Source organism: Amblyomma americanum, chromosome 11 (assembly GCF_052857255.1).
Source record: "Amblyomma americanum isolate KBUSLIRL-KWMA chromosome 11, ASM5285725v1, whole genome shotgun sequence".
In the NCBI taxonomy this organism is placed as follows: domain Eukaryota; kingdom Metazoa; phylum Arthropoda; class Arachnida; order Ixodida; family Ixodidae; genus Amblyomma; species Amblyomma americanum.
Genome location: NC_135507.1, coordinates 85,089,563 through 85,108,993, shown reverse-complemented (window position 1 = coordinate 85,108,993; position 19,431 = coordinate 85,089,563). Strand labels below are relative to the sequence as shown.

General features: G+C 48.6%; 1 protein-coding gene across 1 annotated transcript; it reads right to left on the bottom strand.

The window, feature by feature from the left end:
• Positions 1 to 1,765: 1,765 nt before the first annotated feature.
• On the bottom strand, positions 1,766 to 18,300 carry LOC144111234 (uncharacterized). The gene is made up of 6 exons (XM_077644454.1): positions 17,417 to 18,300; positions 15,754 to 15,865; positions 13,242 to 13,348; positions 11,298 to 11,691; positions 7,682 to 7,736; positions 1,766 to 4,374 (listed from the first exon to the last, which is right to left on the bottom strand). The coding sequence occupies exons 1-6, from the start codon at positions 17,839 to 17,841 to the stop codon at positions 3,893 to 3,895; spliced, it is 1,575 nt and encodes a 524-aa protein (XP_077500580.1). The 5' UTR covers positions 17,842 to 18,300; the 3' UTR covers positions 1,766 to 3,892.
• Positions 18,301 to 19,431: the final 1,131 nt, after the last annotated feature.

The window sequence follows — 19,431 nt, the reverse complement described above, 5'->3', positions numbered from 1 at the left end:
AAACATTGGGCCTCTATGCAAAAGGGTTCGAGCAGAGAAAATTTTTAGCTTTCTCCAATTTCCTCAGTTCAAAGAAGAGCTAAAAAAAAAAAATTCACTCCGAGAAGGAGCAAGTGCAGAAACAACAAAGCGTGACCCAATTCTTCTCGGCTAACATGCAATACTAGGGGGCAGCCAGTTGTTGCGACTGCCTTTGTGTCTAGCTCACGTGCACAGCTTGAGCACTTGTGCATACTTTTTCCACACTAGCTAGAAAGAAGAGAATAGTGGCCAGGTGAGAGTTGCCTCAGAGGTACAAAAAAATAAATAAAAGGACCACAGCGACAGCATGTTCCAGACAAGGGGTGAGACCATTTCCCCATCTTGCCCTCCACCTCCTGTTGTGTTGTCAGAGATGATAGATAAGCCCCACCTGGCTACAACATGCGGAGTATGCTGCGCTCCAGAAGGTGTTACGCTGGAAGCAGCGTGCTGTTGTTGGGCAATGCTCATTACTTACGAACACATTCAATTTGGGCACTACAGTGCATGGGCTACTTTCCATCTTGAAATGCGCTGTAGCAGGAAATGCCTACTGTAGTACAGATGAAGGGGAAACAAAAAGGAAATGCACTTTTAGAAAGATCACAACTACTGCTCACCAGTGGGAGTAGGAATTCCCTGGACACGTTTTAATGTGTGCTGCCCTGTGTGCAATATACATCTGTGACAAAATGCACAACAGTGGTCGGAAAGCCAAAAAGCCCTGGTCCAGCGTCATTCAGTGGGTGGAAGTGCTGCGTTTGTGGGTCCTTTGTCAAGAGAAGACAGATACACGTAGGGAAATGCAGTTCAGACTATAAGCACAGCAGGATTTGCCTACACACTGGATCCGGAGTCAATGAAGGTATGACGGTACTTTATGGTGCAGCTCATCAAAGTATAGAAGTATGATGTATGTGCCAGGTAATGTTGAAAATGCACTAAGCACCGAGAGGGTCAAAATGTGAAAACTGGAAAGTACAACATGTTAAAAGTAAATGTGGTGTTAAATATTACGAGGCACGCAAGTCACGAGAAAAGTGAATTTTGTCCCAGCCATTGCACGTTGCCTAAAATCAAAACATGCAGCCCAGCTTTAGGGCAGGAACACGGGAGACTGTCATTTTCAGGCTGTGCACCAACACTAGACAGAAACAGCTTCTTTTGACAACTTGCATGCCCTGTAAACTTTTGACGTCTAGCGTACAACTGCGTGCCACTAGATGCACCGCTTCATTCACTCGCCATCCTCAACATCACCATACTTTAGTCACTGCATAGTCACATTCTCTTCTAACTCCGCCTGTAAGTTCTCTCTTACTACCACAGATTATTAGGGCAAAACCTGCTTCACATCCAGATCCTCCAAGTATTTTTGGCATTTACGCATATCGGCACACTTTGCAGGCATTCGCCTTTCATTCATCAGTAAATGCATATATGCATTGTGACAGCTTGTGCCTCAGTTGTAGTGACTGACAGCACAAAAAATTAGAATATGGAGAAAGCATAAACAGTCATTTTGTCTCCGGTAATGAACAAGATCAGATCAGAATCAAAGAACAGTGCACATGTGAATCACTTTGTGAACAAATTCTGTAAAGAACTGTACACATGTGAATCACTTTGCAAGCAAACTCTTCAAAGAAAACAGGTGCAGCAAATGGCAGGCTTTGCAAGTAGCAAAGTGTAGCTATATCAGGCACAACTGTGCAAAATAGCCCAACACCAGCCTCTGAATAAGGAAATTTGTTGACAGAAGGTTTATTTGAGCTTACTGCAAGAAGTTGATCCAGTTACGCTTTTCACAGAGTGTGCATGTGAACAGTAATAAGCAACATGCTGAAACTAATTAAATTGTACAAATTCTAAGCACGGCCAGTTTAGGGTTCCAATTGTACAAGAAAGTATAGGAGCCAAAGAGGTCCGTTGGCTGGGCGAGAAAAGTTTAGTGCGATACAGCTCTTTGAGAGAACAGATAGCTGGTACACGGCTGCTACCTCTTCCAGCCAACTGCTGGGCATCTTAGATGCAGCACAGAATAAAAACGTGGTCATAAAACAGGCCAGCCACTTCCCTTATGCTCCAAACACACTTTTTGCCATCTTCTCCAGCTGAGGAACCTCCGAGATGGTTTCTAGCTTCAGTGAGCTAACTGAATGAATGGGCAACTCCTGCCACTGTGTGCGCCCTTAGGCCCCACACTGAGATCATAAACACATTTTCGTTGAAAGAACATTTTCCAGCAAAGCTACATGGTGCATGGCATAGCACATAGATTGTAGCTTGTCGACTATGCAAAATTATTTCAAAACATCCAACAGCGCAGGGCTAAGAGAAGAAACCTCGTCAGACTCTCGATGCTGGTGTGCAATCTATTGACTGCTTTGCAAGACAAGAAGTGTGGTGCTGCGTACAATTGTGCAACGTGACACCATTTCTACATATAGTGGCACCTGCTAACTGAGCATCACTGGCTCAAAATGTTTAAAAACTATCTCGGAGACTCCTGTAGCACAATGGGCACCCAAACCATTTACTCTGTCGATCAGTACAACACTTGGCCCGGCCACCACAGCCATTGGTGAAGTGCTTCCAGAGGTAAATGCCTTCAGGTAGCAGATCGTCAACACTTTGCTGGCCATGAATCCTGCACATGCGGTACTTTAATTAGAAAGTCTGTTTAACGACCAAGGGTATAAATATATGCTAATGCACTCCTGTGAAGATTACGACGAACACTCCATATTATGCTACCACAATCACGAACAATATAGCTTACAATATATGTTTTCTATTGGTTTCCTGAGTGCATATGGAACGTAAGTGTCTCTTTAGATAAAAAGCACTTCGAGGCTAAGTGGAGCCTGCAGCACACAGTCCACACATAATAGCTCTTAAAACTAGGCAATAAATAAAAACAGCAAAGCTTCCATGCCGCGTCACTCCAGACTTCAAGTAATGTTGCCATGTGACCTCTCTGCAGTTCCACATACAGAACAGCAGCTCTTTTACACAGTACATAAGGCTTTGGTTCAAAAGCCTCCTTCTTGAGAGGCATAATATGCGTTGCATTCATTGCACACTGTGTGATAATATGGTCCGTGAGGCTGGTTTCTTTCACCCTTCTTTTTTTGTACATATACATTCGCACCCCCCCCCCCCCCCCCTTCCTTCCCGAAAAGGCTGTATTCTGCATCCTCACTGTCTCGGTTAACACAAGTGCCACAAGACTGCAACCTAGACACGATGCCTTAGGATAGGGCCGGCCAACATGAAAACACCATACAAGACACTTTTTAAGCCGAGGCAACCACCAATGGAAAAGTGAAAGACACTGTGTCGAGCCCTCCACTGGCATCAGTGAGCTGCACCTCACTGGACTCTCAGAATGACACCCTGCCTTCACACAACAGGATCTCGCAGGGGCACGCCACCCATTTGGCAGCTGCCTACCTCTTGGCATCCTGGCTCCATCGATGAGCCACTGTTGACGGATTGCGGTCTGACCGCTCACACACACTTAGCGCACACGCACAAAAATTCACGGTGATGGTCCAAGCCGACGAGCGCGAGTGATAGCGCATACTTCAGCATGACACTGTTACACCACCACATGAACAGAATCAGGAAATATCCACAAATGAACACATCAGCGAACACACCATGTCCATGTTCACATCCGTGCACCAACCGTCCAGGAGTGTGCCGTAGCACACTACACAAGGTCGCATGCACACCCAGTTCAGGAGTGGGTCAACACACACTACACAAGCGGGTCACACATGCGCCTTGTTCAAAAGTGTGCCAAAGCACACTACACAATCGGGTCATGTGCATAGACACACAAGAAAACACATTAGGTGCGGCACTAGGAAGCCGCGGATGGCGGGGCTGCCGGTGGGCACTGCAGAGGCGGGCTGCTGAGGCGGGCGGCCAGTTCGCTCCCACCCCCAGCCTGCGGCGGCGGGGCCACCACAAACACATGCACCACCTGCTCCTGTGTCCGGCTGGCATAGAACACCAGCTGCCCAGCTTGCAGCCGCAGCGGTGGGGCCTGCCCATCGGTTGAGCGAACATCACCTCGCTGCTGCACCACTGTGCCGCTGGCTTCCGCCGCCTTCGCCGAGGCAGCAGCTGTTGGCTCCGCGTCGGTGGCCTGTTCCTCGTCCAGTAGAAGAATCTCCTCGTGCACCACTTCCTCCTCGACCACTTCTTCTTGGACGGCGCTCTCCTCGGGCTGAGCCGCCTTGCGCCGACGGCCACGGGCACGCTTCGGCGTGGGCTCCGGTTCGTCGGGCTCATCTGGGTCCTCCTCTTCCAGTCCTTCAGGGTCGAACTGGGTGGGGTCGTCTGCGAATGGCAGGCAACAAGAGAGGAGAGGTTTGTCCATAGCTTCATGTGGAGGCAACAGCATGCACAACATGGACACAATGCAAAGAAATAAATTCTTCACTGGTACATCCTGTGGCCAAAAAAAAAAATTAGGGCAAATCAATTGGATTGCCGGGGAGGAATGTGTTAGCATTTTCCTTTCAACAGCCAATCAGTTCCAATTCCGATTACACTCTCTCTCACTCACCAAACTTTTCAAATTATGATTCTATTCTCATTAATAATCTTTTCTTAATCACTAATTTTATTCGTTTTTGCCGAGTTTTCCCAGTCATTCTTAGTCCAGCGCTTCCCTTCTCTACAAGTGGAGATGGGGGAAGGGGGGGGGGGTGGCAGGCAGAGAGAGGGAAATATCCCCCTAAACACCACCTGCCACGGTCGTGGCAGGTGACGGCCTCACACGGACGCCGCCGCCACAGTTTTTGCCGTCATGGCACTGCAATGAATGGAAAGTCTGATCTTGTGATCTCTTCTCCTCATGGTGATACTAAGGCGTTGGTGTTTCATCATCGACAACCAATAGAATTCCCTACGGCGGGACCTGATTCGCTGATTCGGTCAAATTTTTGATGACCACAAATAAAAACTTCCTTTCCCTTTTCTCAACTTGTACTGCATATTTCGCTACAATATTTCGTCACGAGACACAAGAAGACAAAAAATATTAGTAGTTGAGAAATCGACATTTTTACCAAATTGGCTATTTTATTTGCAGCATCCTCTATTAATCATTTCATCAACCAGCTCGCAGTAACTGTTCGTTGTATGGTAAATGGCTGCAATATTTTTGCTGATCGTAACAAATATCTCAAAGCTGCTAGAGCACCAGGTGTGCACTGTTGCTTTGAAACCATTTTTTCCCCAACCATAGAACAAAAATGGAGGAATTAAAGGTATGATGTTTGGCCCCCCTGCATTCTCTACCCTGTATTTCCTTGAATTGTGCCTCGAGAAGCAACACATCGCCTGACAAGGGTGTGCCCGGCTACTACTGCTGCCAGCACTATCTTCACAGGCGGTGCCATGGGAAAGCACGGGCACTGATGTCATACAGGTGTTGTGCTCTATACCCATGCAGACAGCACAGGCCAGTATTGTGCCAAAACAAATAAGAGCTAAATTTGTTTGTCAGAATTGCATACTGCACGATGGTATGTAACTAGGCTTAACTGCTTATGGAGACATACTGGACCCATTGCATGTGTTAGCTAACCACCCAAATGCAGTATTGTTCCTGGTCTTTATTAACAGAACAGCTCGAGAAAATGCTGAAAACACCAAATACCGCTCTTCCAGTGCACATTTACAAGTGCTGAAAATGCACCCTTGTTGATGACTTTGATGATAGTTTATGGTTTATGGGGGTTTAACGTCCCAAAGCGACTCAGGCTATGAGGGACGCCATAGTGAAGGGCTCCGGATAATTTCGACCACCTGGGGATCTTTAACGTGCACTAACACCGCACAGTACATGGGCCTCTAGGATTTCGCCTCCATCGAAAAGCGACCGCCGCGGCTGGGATCGAGTCCACGCCTTTCGGGTCAGCGGCCGAGTACCATGACCACTCGGCCACCGTGGCAGCTATAAGATGGAAGAGATCTGTTAGTTTCTAATTCATGTGAAAAATATGTCTGCCCTGTTTGCTCTCTAGCTAATTCTACATGCAGCAGACCTATCCTTGTGCAAATTTGTCAAAAGGTTATGCGTAACTTGCGGTGCATAACAAAGCACCAAATCCGTAAGCAAATCACACAAGTTCTCGGACTACAGTCGAGCCCGCTTATTACGGACATGAGCGTCAGGCGATGTCCGTTCGTTATATCCCGAGGTTCGTAGTAAGTGGACCACAGCTTTAAAGACAATTGCTTGTCAAAACACAAAATTTTTTCTTTGCGAAAAAGTCCATGATGGACGTCTGTTTTTGCAGCGCAGATTCGATGAGAGAGGTTCTCAGTTTTTTTAAAGCAGAAGCATGCTATCGCCTGAGGCCCTTGGCATAGACAAGTTGTCTGAGGTTCTCTATGTAACTCATTTCTACAGGCGCTGCGCTTATGGGTGCTGGCTCCGAAGTTTCATCCTCATCGGATTCCTCCGTGTCACTCTCGTCCCACCCTTCAGAAACGATGCCCTTGTCTGTGCACGGTTCCGCGGTGTCGGCGTCGTCATAGACGGAAATAAATCATTCCAAACAATGTCATGACCACCTATCACGCAGTCGACGACACGCTGCCAAAAATCGCCACCGGGCTGGCCATCTTCCGAAGCATCATGCTCGGCATCAGACACTGTGTCGACGAAGGCGGCCTAGTGGAAGCATTCTGCTCACCAGTGGCCGTCTCCTCCGCCCAGGCTGCTTTCATCATCTCTACCGCTGTATACAGTGGAGAAAAGTGCCACACCGGTGGCAATCAGGCCAATCAAGCTAAAGATAGAGACGCACAGCGCCAGCGGAGAGACCAATGAGGGACGTCCGTGAGTGGCTCCCACTCTCTTGGCTCCCACGGAAGGCCTGCTTTACGGAGTGTGGCCTCCGCGATCGGCACCGACGGCGGCAGGGTTGATCGCGCAGGCCACGCGCGGATTTGCACGAGAGTGAGGAGAGAGGAGCGGAGTTCAGAGGAGGGGCGGGAGGGTGATCTTGGTAGGCGCATCGGCAGGGAAAGGGTAGCTCTCTCGAGAGCAGCACGAAACGGAGCGGCAGGTCGCCTGCGATGATGCTTGGGAAAACATGCTGTGCGCCGGGCGTGCAAAGGGTTCGGAGGCAAGTTATCTCGTATCGCGGCGCTGGGTTTACGCCGTCCGTTCACTGTAACCGATCAGCAGGGCTTAATGATGTTCGAAATACGTGTGATTTTGTGCCATTGAAACAATGTATATTTTGACGGTCGCACAGGTCTCATTCGTTATAAGCGAAAGTTCGTCTTAAGTGGGGCCGTTACATGTGGGCTGGCTGTATACAAAAGGTTTGAGCGATCTGTTGAGATCCATGCAGCCTGGATTCCCACATAAATAATTTCCTTCAGTGCTCTGTCTGTTAGAAGGCTATGCCGCTTATTAGTGTCACAGAATAAATTTACAGGCTAACCCCATGTATCAAGTACTACGGTCAGCCTTTCAGTTAGCACGTCTAAGTCAGGGAGCCTACTGCTATCAAATTATCCCTCTCATTAACAAGCCAAAAGTGTGGCTTCCGCTTTTGTCAACACGGGAAGCACATTTTCACCAGCCAATGGTAGCTTGTGAAAAGGACACGCTCGCACTCACTGATGGTTCGGTCCACAAGCTCTCGGTGGTAGCGCTCCTCTCGCTTGAACTTGTTCTGCGAGGGAAAGAGGAACACAGAAAGTCACCACCTCAGGTGGCCGCCAGTCATCACTCGAAACAAAGTGCATAGCATGCATGTGAACTCTCTAGAAAGCACAGTACGAAAATGTACAGACAAGTCTGTGGCATTTGAAGAGGCTAGCCTAAACGACTGCGCATGAACGGCATAGAGCGCAGGACAGGATAAAAGTACAGATGCAAAAGTGAACCCACCGCTGCGGGAACTGCGCCACACCTGCCACATGGAGCAGAGCTCTTTGATATTACCAGTTGCGAAACTTCCCGCAGGGTCCATGTATAAAAAAAACAGCGGTACAAGATGGCCAATATTTGGATGTTTATGAATTTCCGCACCGCTTGCGGTCATTAACATAAACATCGAGATTGTTGGTAAAACCGCCTGCGCCAGCAAAATCAGTGAAACAGATGCATTAACAAAACACCATAGATGTAACAGTTAGATAGATAAATAAGATAGATAAATAATTCCTTCCACTCTGTGAAGCCGTAAGCCTCCCACACACTCCACTACTGCATCTTTGCGTACATGGAACGAAAGAACTTGGCACAGGCAAGTTCCGCAAACTTTGACTCCTATTCAAGTTTTAGCAGCGAATGACGTCAGAGAACGCTACCGACTCACAACGACGCACGTACAATGTGCAATCCCGTGGAGAATACCAGCCCTGCCACTAAATAGGCTCCCTTTTAGCTTGAATTCCGATTCATTGGAACAAGTTTTCCGATCCCCCTTGACGTCTGAATTAAAGAGGTTACACTATACACATCATGTGGCCACTTGGCAATTGGCGGCGGTGCAGCGGTGAGTGCGAATGAAGTCCGAAAAATTGGGCAATCACTTGCAATGTGTCCAAAATTTCAGGTGCTCTAGTACACTGGCTCTATGGGGCACGCCACGGTGCCACATAAAATTCTGAACAATCAGGGGTCTCAATTTTCGGTTCTAAACTGTATTTTGCTATTCGACCGAATATTCAAAATTATCGGATATTCGCATACCCCTCCATTCAACCTGTTGGTCACAATAGGACATACCTGCTTCGCTACAACTGTAGTACAGCTCAGGAGATTTGCTATTTGCGCGTCTGCAAGATGTCACTGGTTCACGGTAGAGTTCCAGTGAGAGCTATTAACAAGCAACCAATACAGAAGACGCTTGACACTCCAAGGGGACCAAATTCAAAACCTTGTTCGAATTATGGCGGGTTTGAATTACGGGGGTGCAGTTTTCTACACTTGATGCTTACAGGGCTTGCCTTGGTTCAAATAAACTAAAAGTCTGGATTAAGGGAGTTCGTATTAAGGACCTCTCACTTTACCTCTCATTTAAGCTTTCTTGTAAAGCAGGGACAAGTGTAGCGGCGCTGGCATCGCCAGCGGCGCTGATGAAGATGAAGTTGACGCGATCTGCCTCGCGCAAACCAGAAGCTCTTGCTCGTGCAACAGAGAACGCTCTGAGCACCGACCCGGCCAGCAACGTCAACAGCCTACTACACCGTCTCAGCCACCGCAGCTACCGGGACGTCAAATAAATGTGGACTACCTACCACATCTGGTGACACCGGACGACAGCCCCGACGCACGCAACGCTGCTCCCACCGGCTCACCGCTCCTGCCCGTCCTGTCCCTCCACTTGGCTGTGCCTCTGCACGCCCACTGTTCGCATCCGGCTCTCGGCAGCTTTTCATCGCCACGTACGCACCTCCCATCACATCCGGTGAGCTCCTTCAGCCGTATCAACGCCCCTCCCTTCCTCGGCTGCCCGGCTTGCCCGCGTATTATGCCAGGGACCCCATTCTGTGGCTGGTGCTGCTGGACTCGCACTTTCATGTCCACAACGTGTCCAGCCAGCTGCTGCGCTATCAGCACGCCAGCCGCGAACTACCACCCGGTCTCCTGGCACAGCTGCAGTTGCCGCCTCCCAGCACAGACATATACGCCAATTTCATGAAGGGCTTGACGGCATATTTTGGCTTGGAGCTCCCGCCGACTCTCTGCGCTCCTGTTCCGGACTCGGAAGCTGCAGCGTCACTCGACTCACTGACCCTGGCCGCATTCTCGACCCGAGCTGCTTCGACTTTCCCCCCGCCAGCTTATGCACCGGAGCCGCTCCCCACACCGGTGTGTCGACTATTGCCGCCTCCGATTGAGCTCCCACACATTGTTCGGCAAGTGCCACGCGAGCACGCGTCGGTCTCTTGCCACCCTTCCCAATCAGCTGCCACATCCTACTGCCCCGTGGCCTTTCTTCGGCCACCGCCCTTCAGCCTTGTCTGCCCTCCCGAGGCCTGAACCCAACGCCGGCGCCCCACTCGGATCATCGACTTTCGCTTTCCCCTGGACATTTTGTGCTCGCCCATATCTCCAGGCCCTTTACGGGACTTGTACATAACCCTCTTCGTTTTTTTTTCCTTTTTCGCGCATCGCACCACGCTAGGGGGGGAGCATTTGTAGCGGCGCTGGCATCGCCAGCGGCGCTGATGAAGATGAAGTTGGCGCGACCTGCCTCGCGCAAACCAGAAGCTTATGCTCGTGCAACAGAGAACGCTTTGAGCGCCGACCCGGCCAGCAACGTCAACAGCCCAATCCACCGTCTCAGCCGCCGCGGCTACCAGGAAGTCAAATAAATGTGGACTACCTACCACACAAGCACCTATTGCTGAACTGTGGCCCACTGAGCCCACTGGTAGGCAAAATGTTAAGCACAGCTGGTTTTCGCTCAAATGGAATGTCACACTGCCTAAGCGGTCACTGAGGACAAATTGCATCTGGCCTGCATCGATGGGGTACAACACTCAAATCACAGAGACCACTATCACTGAAAAACTGAAAACAGATTTTATAATTATTAATTTTTAAGGAAAAGAGATGGCGCACTAATTACTGTTTCACTTCTCCATGGACATCTCAACCAGCCATGAGGAAAGGGAGGAAGGTGGAAGCGAAAGAAGAAAGAGAGAAAGAGGGGCAGGAATAATTTCAAACACCTGGGGATCTTTAACATGCACCGACACCGCACAGCACACGGGCACCTTTTGCATTTGCCTCCATCCCAACATGGCCGCCACAGCTGGATTCATACCCGGGTACCCCAGCTCAGCAGCAGAGTGCCCTAACCATCTACAAGTTCGAAAAGGCCAATGAACGAAGAGCCATTGAATGAAACACAGGTGTCGGCACCAATAATTGGCCAGTTTTGCAAGTAAAGTAAAATGCATACGTCTATAACAATTCTTTTGGGCACGGATTCCAGAAGCGACGCTAAACCATCTTCAAAACGGTGGCAACCCATCCTCTTCAGCAAGCACGTAACGAGTTTGAATGGACTGGTGGGACGATGTTTTCATCCAATTTTGTTGGCGACAAATGCATCTTTTGCAGCCCGATAAGCATCGACATAGCTAAAGAGAGCCAGAGAATAAATTTTTACTGAGAATAATGATTGAGTGGAGTTTAAGATAAACAACTAAGTTCCTGCGCATGTGTCGGGTCAGCGCTGAGCAGCAGATGGCTGACCCCCTGCCACTCGTTTTACCTTGAGATCCTGGCGTGTGCGCTTGGGGAAGAAAGTTGCCATTAGCGTGAAGTCGGTGCCGCAGACACTGAGCGCCCGGTAGAAGCGTGCTGTCTGCTTTGGCGTCCACGTGCGCCGTCCCTGCGGCTGCTTGCGGAATGATGTATAGTTTGTCTCGTTGCCTGTCTCATAGACGACGGCACGTGCTGCTGGCCGTGCTGCTTGCCGCCGGATCACCAGACTCTCCTCGTCGAGCGTGATCTCCCCATTGGGGCCGACATGAACGCGTGGCGCCACCTCCGCAGCCGACTCCTCCTCTTCGACAGCTTCATCAGCCGCCTCTTGTTCCGCCTCGTCAGCAGCGGCCTCTGTGGCCAAATTCTCATCACTAGGCCGTGGCTGCTTGGGTTTCTCCCTGCAGCAAGAACAGTGGGAGAGTTTCAGTCACAGCAGCACTCTGTGTCAACGAATAACTCTTCTAACAAAAACAAAAGGACAACAAAAAGAAGAAATTGACAGGCAGAGAAAAAAAAAACCAGACTCTTCAAGTTAAATTTTTATTCTCCGCACTGCACTGCTCACTGCGAAGAAAGCAATTGTCAAGGCCCAACATGCTAATCCAGGAAACCCACTCTCCTTTAGTACACAGTGTACTGTTATTAAAGAGCACAAGTCATCAATGACCTCAGCTGTCTGCCTTGGAACTTGTTCTGTCAGCTTATTTGCAGCCGTATGCATTCCACTACAGGCACATGGGTCACAGGATGTATAATGGTGGCAGTAGTCGTGAACAATACAATGGTCTCGTGGACACTGCTAAAGACCTTTGCGAATCGGGTCTTTTTGCTTAATACTTGCACCGTCCAAAGATGTTCACGGCACGAGTGTCGCACGTTTGCTACAAAGGGAGGTGAAGGTGGGGTGCTGTGCTGCGACTGCAGCACTATCTCCCAAAGAAACAGAAAGCAAACTCGGACTAATCCAAGCTGACAATGTTCAAGAACATCTTAAAAATATAAAAAAGCTGTTTCAAGTTTTACACTTTCACACAGGTGTTTATGTTTTTCACTTTAATGCCACAGAGCCTCAAAGCTGTAGGCTTTCTCTATCCTTGATTGCAAAAATAAGACTACACAGACTAGAACGAATGCACAGTGAAGGTGGCACAACAGAAGCTCTGACTAACAACTGTGTTATTCCAAGAAAACCCAACATCCGAACATGCACAAGCTTCACGTCTACCAAGGCAAGAACCAGAAAACCAAACAGAATGGAAATCATGATAGAGAAATCATACAACACAAGGCATTCTCGGGAGAGCCGCCTATTGAAGCAGGCATGTTCTTTAATGAGGAAGGATGGATGGGTGCCTTAGGTACAATTCCTTATGCTCGTTGACATGATAGGCCATTGACAGCTCTCTGCTTGCACAGCCCTCATGCCAACGCTAGGACTCTTTCAGTTTTATCACGTTTTTTTTATCTGTGCACAACTCCTTGCCACAGCAGACATGTGCAGCTCATCGATGTTAAAGTCTTCAGTTTCCTAAAATAAAAATAACAGTTGTGAATTGGCACTTTTGTGGTGCCCGCCTCACCATGTATTTGCCCTACAACTTCCACAAGTGTGGATCGCTACCAACCAACTTTATGAAGCCATCCTCAGGCTTCCACTGATTACTTTAGTGCCAGCACTACTCACTTATACTGAGTCGTCAGGTACTATAAAGGACAAAAGTCTCCAGGATGCATGAGCTGCAAGCGACGCTGATACCTGTTATTTGCCAGTGGCTCAAGGCCACCGGCAAATAGGTGTAGGAGTGAAGTGCGGTGATCACCGAAAAACATGGCATCTACACGCCCACGCAACTTTTTTGCACGTCCTGGGGACGCTTGTCTCAGACACTGCGTATTTCACTGTGGATACTGCAGCTCATGCAAGGGTCAAGATATGAGGGGGTCGTACGGCATGGGGTTTCCCGGCGGGTTGTAGTAGATGAGGTCAAGCATGGTCATGGCACTGCGGTCGGCCGGTGGCTTCCGTGCACTGGGGCGCCTGCTGCGTCGCCGAGCCTGCACAGCAGAAAAAAGCCAGGCACACCTCAGCACTTGCCTTGTCAACACCAACTGACACCGCATGGACAGCAGTTCACCAGCCTAGCATGGTGTCTACGAACTACCACGCCACAGAAACCTAATCAAACACTAAGTCATGGCGTGCCATGATTTTTTGACACAAGTACATTATGTATTTTATATTTCTCGTTTATCCACAGTGATCTCTCATACTGTCTGGAATCATGGGGATGGACCTACAATAGTTATCTCCAGCCAATCAGAAAATTGCAGAAACGATCATTATGAATCATAACGCATTCTAAGCAGGATCACCCCAGCAACCCATTATTCCACGACCTACGGATATTACCCTTCGACTCACTACGCCTCATAAAAACAGCAACTGTCGTAAACAGTATTATCAGAAACAATCACCCCTTCCATATGTCCCTCTTCCATACGTCATCGCATACTACCCGAAATGTAGCATTAGGCAACTACTTTAATCTACCACGCGGAACGTTTATGGAGAACGACTGCTCTCTTTCACTCGTGTTCAAATATTGAGTACTCTTCCACAAGAAATAAAATACGCTCAAAATTTTGCACTTACAGCTAAAAAATTCTTTCAGCGCATGCATTAAATATGGTAAAGGTCATCTATCTGCTCTTCGCATCCCATTTACTACTGTAATTGAACATTTTTTTAATTGAAGTGACTGTTCCTTGTTATGCTTTTTTTTTGTGATTTGTATTGTGTATATTTCCCTCTCTCCACTCTTTCAAGTTTTTATTGTGCGTGTGACGAAGTGTCTGCATTATAGAATTTCAATTTTTTGGACCCATAACTAGCCTACGGCTATGGGTCCAAATAGTGCTGGACACACTTTTATTGTGTTTTCATGGATAAACAAAGAATTTGAAGGCACTGAGAATGACACTGAAGGCACCGAGAATGTATTATAACCATGTGAACTTTTTAAGAAGTGTTTTAGGTTCGTTTTACACTTACTTCATTCAAAGATTTACTGCAATATTTACTTAGTAGGTTTCTATAACGGCCATGAATATGAAGCCTGATGCTTCTAGAGATGAAAATGTGCCTGCACCACTGCTAGCAAACATCTACTCTGCCTGCAAATGTAAAGGTTTTCTCAATCTTTATGGCCGAAAGGAACCCAAAAACTCTCTAAAGGCAGCGAGGAAGGTCCAAACTGTCTTGCCTTGAGTCCCTTTCTGCCTAACATGCCTAAGGACCCCAATTTTCTGCATTGAAAAATTTTAAATTCTGTGAATTGAGAGCAAGGAATCTGCAATATTCCATGAGGTGCCTCCCACATGTTAACGCATGCACCTTTTTTATCGCTTCTTGCCTCACTGCCACAAGCTCTGTGCTACAAAGTTCAGTCCCCCCCCCCCTTCTGTTCACAACTCCTCATGTCTCTTTCATTAGTGGCCTCCTCCTCATCCTCGATTGCCCACACCGCCTTCTTCCCCTGTTTGCAGCAGCCCTTTCTCCCCGATGCACGCCACACGCTTTGCCTCCATGACCCGAGTTTGTGCAGAAGTTGGTTTTTCCTCACGAGGCTTGTGGGTGAGCTCGCTGTGGGTACCTCACTATATGTGAGATGTATTCTGAAGCACATGATTTAAAGAAAGACTCTCGTTATAATCGTGCAAATACGGCAGTACTGCTATCAATAGTTACAAATATCACGACTAATCTCATAAAAGTGTGCGAATGCAATGCTGCCAGAGCCACAGCACTCGACGCACTAGCTTTCTTGAGTTTATGAGGGAGCAGGCATGTCAAAGGCATCGGCGGATTCTGCCTTTCATGAGCAGATGATTAAATTGATCAGTTTCCCATCATTACATCATTCTTCCACAAACACAATGTCATAAAATAAAGGAGACTGTGGCTGCTAACACTCAATTCCGCGAAAAAATGCTCAAATCTGCTATTTTTTTTTCGGAATCGCAGGAAACTAGAGAGGGGCCTTAAATATACATGCAAAAGAGAGTGTAAGGCGACATGGCCCCTAAAAGGTGTTGCAATTCATTACTCATGACTCTCTGCCCTGTGAAACAGCTGCAAGTAATTACAAAAGTTGCAAAAGAAAGTAAGGGTAAGGTGGGGCTGAGGACATGGGTTTAGATGCTTAGGGAGCCCAAAATGCACTCCAAAGAGCCCAAGAGTTCCGCACAACCTGCTTAGAGAACTCTGGTAATGGCCCATGGCAACATGGTGGCATACAAAAACAGCTCGAACCATTCCCGATCAACTGAAAGCAATTAGGGAACATATCCATGCAGCATCCACCACTGCTCGCAGCACAAGCAACCCTACATTTCCAGGTTGCTGTCATGGATTTAATGTCAATAAAAACCCACTGACTAACAGGAGTGCAGTAACCCACTTGTTTCTCCTTCTCAGCCTTTCGTGTCCGTGGCTCAGTTGATGGCGTGCTGGGGGCAGGAACAGTCTGCTCTGGAGTAGGTGGATCAACTGCTGCAGATGGCTTGGAAACTCTGCAATTATACAAGTGGCATGCCATGATAACAGGTGACTGTGGTGGCTACTTCTTCACACTGCAGCAGCATGTGAACTCCTTTATACTTTTTTCACTGTGATTTCTTTTTTCCTTGTAAAATGAACAAATTATTGAACTGTTACAGTGCTGTCATTGTTGCCAGGGTGGTTGGAGCTTTGTCAAGCTGCTATACTGCAGCCTTTTCTCCTACCCCCCTTTTTCGTCATGTATACTTTATTTTGGTGAAAATAACATTGAGAATTGAATTGCATTGAATTGAATGTGCAAATAAAGGCAGTTACTCCAAATGCAACTGCACATACTTTTCTCAAAAGTTTTGATTACCAGCTTTCGGCCCTGAAAAAGAACATTCATATTGTCCTCCTGGCAAGAACACCCAACTACAAGCGACACAAGCAGCTCCATAGGGCAGGCAGGGTAACTGCTGCACACCACCTAGCAGCTTGATGGAACTGACCCTTAGCCTCAGTCTGATAGTGGTGTTTACCATTCTGAAGCAATGCATTGGCTAGGAGGGACGCCGTACTAAAGGGCTCCAGATTAATTTCGACCACCTGGTGTTCTTTAAAGTGTGCCGACATTGCACAGCACGCAGGCGTTTTTTAATTTCGCCTCCATGGAAATAGGGGTCAAACCCGTGACCTTGGGATCAGCAGGCGAACCACGCCACAGCCATTAAGCCACCGTGTCAGGTATGTGATGTCATGCTGGTCAGTCGCTGTTTTCAAGAACCAGATGCCATGCATTATCACCATGCTGATGACCACCATTCGGCCAGTGTCAACAAAACGAGAATGCACTACCAGATTACACCCAAGTACCACTTTAGCTTTAATCTTCATTAAATTTCACCATGCTGTCATGAAGGATGAAGCCACAACTACTGTACTACTACAATAAATTCAAGCACACCACGTTTCTTTTAAACATTGCAGCCTCACGAGGATGGGTACTAATAACGCAGGAGTGATTAGGTTCAGCACTTCATTTCTTTGTTCAATGAAATAAAGCCATGAAATGGCTGAGGGAGCACAAATTTGCTTTAATATCGTACAAGACTAACGTCAAATTTTTCCACCAGGGCCAGAGGCTGCAATGTGTTCAGTTCTGTTGAAATGAAAAAAACTTTTCTTTAATATAGTGTTTCAAACATGGTTTAAGGTATCCAATAAAATCCTTTCACCATGCACCTGATCCTTGGCCTTTTAATTTCAACAGGCACATATCTTACGTTCTTCAAATCGACATCTGGGCGCAAGTACATTGTATTTTGTCGTCAGTTTTTTTGTTTGTTTTTTTCAAACGCCACACAGTTATAAGTACACACGTGCAGCTGGTAGCAGCACGTGTTGCAACCGTAGAGACGTCGCAAACCACCTCCACTGTGATCGCCTATACGGAAGTAATTTGGTATCTGCTATGGAGCTGCATAAAAAGATAGCTGCCTCGCTCGCGTAATCTTGCGTCATCGCGACCACTTTAGCACGCCGCGTGGCGTTTAACGCATGCCACAGGTCGCCATACTCACTTCTGCGGGGGCGCCGGGGCGGACACGACGGCAGGTGCAGGTCGCTTGGTCTGCCTGGCTCTGGTCACGATGGGATTGACCACAGCAGGAGGAGTCTCCGCCGGCGGCTCGGGCTCGGCGACGGCTGCGCACGGCGGATCTGCGGTCTCCGCCGCGGCCGCGGGCTCCTGGACCGGAGCGGCGGGCGATTGCTCCACGGGCACGCTGCTCTCATCTGGCACGCTGACCGCGTCCGGTACGGGTGCGGAGCCGGGCTCCGGTGTCGTCGGCGGTGCGGCGACCGCCGGGACGGCGGCGCTGTCGCCCGCACCCTGCGTTGCCGCCGGGACCGGGGCCGATTTCCGGGGTGCCGGTGGTGCAGCGGCGGCGTCGCTCTTACGGCCCAAGTTGGGTTTGATCTGGATGCGCGACCGCCTCGTCGACATTCCGGAAGCGTCGTCTCGCTCCTTCCCTAGTGCGGCGCGCTCCACGTCGCGTCAGCGGTTCCGACGTTTCGCCGACCGGATTCGCCGCGGCTGGCTTCAAAGGGAGATCGCGCCGCGCCGCGATGCTTCGAGGCGTGGTCGCGGCATGTCACGCTAAATGGCCGAAACCACGGCCGGTCCAGACGCCGGTTCGAAACAGCCGGGCGAACGCTCGCTGTCGCCGCTTCTTCGCCGACCAGAGAGTCGCCGCACGTGGTAGCACCTCGAAACTAGCAGCGGTGCGACGAATGATAACGGTGATATCCGGCGAGGCCACGAAGCGACTGTTCAGCGAATCTCAGAGCGCTGGAAGATACGAAGCGGGACCAACGATTGAAACTAAAGAGCTAAAGTAAATGGGCCAAGCCAGCCAAGCTGCCAAGCTAGCAAGACGCTTGCTGCGTCTCCCTCGCCCCCGCTGTGGTCTCTGCCTCCGCCTCTCTTCGGACCGCTGCACGGCGCTAGCGTTAACTTCTGGTTTCTGTTTCGGAATCTATAGAGGTGCTTGTTTACTTTGTTGGTCTACTGCCCTCATGCCACAAACAGCAATCTTTTGATGAGCGCTGCAAGTCATTTAAATATAGTTGACCGACAAACGCGCAAAAATAAGCCCACAAAAGGTCAAACTATAATGTTACCCGAGCGATTATTCTAACTGCCGAAGAGAATACAGTGTTGTGCGTTTTTATCGTGAACACTTTAAGAAATTTCCCCGCCTCAACCGCTGGCTCATTTGCCGTGAAACTGCACACAGAGCATGCGTATTGTGGTAACTTTTGTATCGTAGCAAGTTTCACAACGGTGCTTACTTAGTTGAGCCGTGCATGATGCGAAAACGTAATCGTCTACGTAGAGATCGACAACCAAAACCCGCAGACGACGCTTTTTCGCTGAAGGGCGGCAGTGGTGCCATCTGTTTTGGGCAGTGGAAACCGTCACGACAAGGCCGCCGAGGTGAGCATTGCAAACAATATTCTTTAAAAGGTAAAGCCTCGTTAAATCATTTGTTCTGATATTTTTCCGCTTAATTAGTCGAAAATGTTGTAAGCGCTTCAGTAGAAGCAGACGAAACGACAGGAACGGCATATTCAAAGGGCCCGCTCTCCTTGCAACGCTCTCCTCGACGGCCTTGTCGCGACGCTTTGCGCTACCGCAAACAGATGGCGCCACTGCCGCCTTTCAGCGAAAAAGCGTCGTCTGCGGGTTTTGGTTGCCGATCTCTACGTAGACGATTATGTTTTCTCATCATGCACGGCTCAACTAAGTAAGTACCGTTGTCAAACTTCCTACGATACAAAAGTTACCATAATACGCAAGCTCTGTGTGCAGTTTCATCGCAAAATGAGCCAGCGGTTGAGGCGGGGAAACTTTTGAAAGTCTTCACAATAAAAAACGCACAATACTGTATATTCTAATGACGAGCTTGCGAGCATTCCAGTCAGCTTTAATCAAAGCTCTGCGTGAGCACTTACGATCACCTCTAAAAATTCCAGCGCTAAATTGATGACAACGATGCACACTACCGCTTGATCACCCTTCATTTCACACCGG

Coding starts and splice junctions, on each gene's coding strand:
- LOC144111234 (XM_077644454.1), bottom strand. CDS start 17,841: ATGTCGACGAGGCGGTCGCGCATCCAGATCAAACCCAACTTGGGCCGT. Junction 15,866..17,416: donor GCCCCGGCGCCCCCGCAGAA/GTGAGTATGGCG, acceptor GTATAATTGCAG/AGTTTCCAAGCCATCTGCAG. Junction 7,737..11,297: donor GCACACGCCAGGATCTCAAG/GTAAAACGAGTG, acceptor TTTCCCTCGCAG/AACAAGTTCAAGCGAGAGGA.